A 2,000-nucleotide genomic window follows, 5' to 3' on the forward strand; every position below is an offset into this window, starting at 1 on the left:
CAAAAATGACTTGAAGGTCGAAGACTGTATCTGCAATAGTTGCAAAGTTACAGCAAGTTGTTAGTTAACAAATCGAGTCAGCGCTGGACTTAGCCGTGTTAAAAAAACAAGATAATTTTTTAAAAATAGAAGAAAATTTTTTTTGCCATATTGTTGCAGGTAGCTGTTTTTTTAATTTTTTGATCTTCTAGAAAAAAATTATAACAAATAAAAAAAATAGTTTATAATAAATTGTTAAATAAATAAATAAACAAATTGTTGATTAAAAAAAAATTTTTTTTGCTTTTTTATTGAGAAATGTTAATGATGATTTTTAGAAAAAAAACGATTTCTTAATAATTTATTTAAGTAATGAAAAAATGAGACAAACGATTAACAACAATAAGATAATGTTTTTAAGAAAAATTTTTTTTTTTTAAAATCATTATTTCTACATTACAACCATATGGTAGAAAAAAAATTTTGAAAAATTGTAAATTTATAAGTTTATTTATAAACAATTTATAAACAAATGACATGAAAAAATTAAAACTGGTATTGATTAATGTCTTAAGTAGAGTTGAAATCAGTGATAGCTTAACATATCGAAAAAAAAATTTTTTTAACAACAATATTTTGAATTTTCCATTTTTTGTTACTGTGAAAATTCATAATCAACAAAATAAAAAATTTTATAAAAGTTTTATGACGTCATCTTATTCAGCATGCTTATAAAAAAAGGCTCCAAGAAGCAAAATATTTTTAGGTTTATTATTTAAACTTTTATATCGGGTTCTTTAATAACGGAAACCCGGAAAAAGTTAGTTACTTAACAATTGCATAACTTTTTGAAAAATTGAGATAGACATAAAATTCCAACGGGACCGTATTCTTTGAAGTCTCTAGATGACCCCTGAATTTTTTCAAATTCTTAAAAAAACATTAAATGACATAAAAAAATTATTATATGTGCAGTACTCTCTATAGTGGCGGCGCGCGCATGCTGAAACTGCCGCGCGGAAGCCTACTTTCAGCGTTAAATTAAAATTATAAATAATGGAGCTAGAATTCCGGGAGTACGGAGCTTTTCATCGGAAATTTCCTCCTCTTTCAGGATCTTTTTTTTAAATTTCGCTATCACTTATAATTTTTGAGTTATAGCCAAAAAACGAAAGGGCGTTTTTTTTTTTAGTTTTTTGTTAATAACAATCGAAATTTTGATCGGCAGAAAAAATCCAAAAAACTCCTTTTTCGGGTTGTGATTCCGGATCGAATGGGCTATCGCTCATATTTTTACGAGACCTGTAACTAATTTTCGCAGAAAACTCACTTCTCGACTAGACTAACCGTACCGTACCGCTGGTAAGAGCATCCATGCTGACGCGATCTCCAACGCTGGACCTGGTAGCGAGGGCGCGAGCCCGTACATTCCAAAGCCTCCGGGAGCAACAACGCGCGGGAAGGACCGACGCAGCAAGCGCGCGCACCTTGGCGGCGTTGGAACGGGCAGCTCTAGCAAGGGAATGGAGGGCGGACCTGAGCAGGCCCAACCTCCCTAGCGGGCGCCTCAGAGGTGCCATATTGGCGAATTGGGAGGACTGGTTCAGCGCGAAACACGGAAGGGTAACTTTCCACCTGACCCAAATCGCGACGGGTCATGGATGCTTCGAGGGCTTTCTGCACAAGATAGGCAGAGCCACGGACCCGGTATGCAAGCAATGCGGGGGGGCCGTGGACACAGCGGAACACACGGTGGAGGCGTGCCCGGCCTGGGAGACGAAGTGAGAACTCCTACACTGAGTCACGGGGGCGGACCTGACGCTACCGGCGTTGGTCAAAGCTATGACGAGGAGCGGGGAAGGGTGGGCAGCGGTCACGAGGTTCGCGAGTGCCGTCATGACAGAGAAAGAGCAAGCCGAGCGGATGCGCCAGCGGGGCTTAGCGCGCGGCGAAAAGAGTCTCTAGCGACACGGTCTCGGGGGGATAAAGGAGTGGGGCATCTCATAAATGGAAAACGGGAT

At 38.7% G+C, this 2,000-nt stretch overlaps 1 protein-coding gene across 1 annotated transcript; it reads left to right on the forward strand.

Moving 5' to 3' along the window:
• Positions 1-1,353: 1,353 nt before the first annotated feature.
• LOC124212227 (uncharacterized) lies at positions 1,354-1,764 on the forward strand. The gene has a single exon (XM_046612105.1). The coding sequence runs from the start codon at positions 1,354-1,356 to the stop codon at positions 1,762-1,764; it is 411 nt and encodes a 136-aa protein (XP_046468061.1).
• Positions 1,765-2,000: the final 236 nt, after the last annotated feature.

The sequence above is a fragment of the Neodiprion pinetum genome, chromosome 2, assembly GCF_021155775.2.
Source record: "Neodiprion pinetum isolate iyNeoPine1 chromosome 2, iyNeoPine1.2, whole genome shotgun sequence".
NCBI lineage: Eukaryota > Metazoa > Arthropoda > Insecta > Hymenoptera > Diprionidae > Neodiprion > Neodiprion pinetum.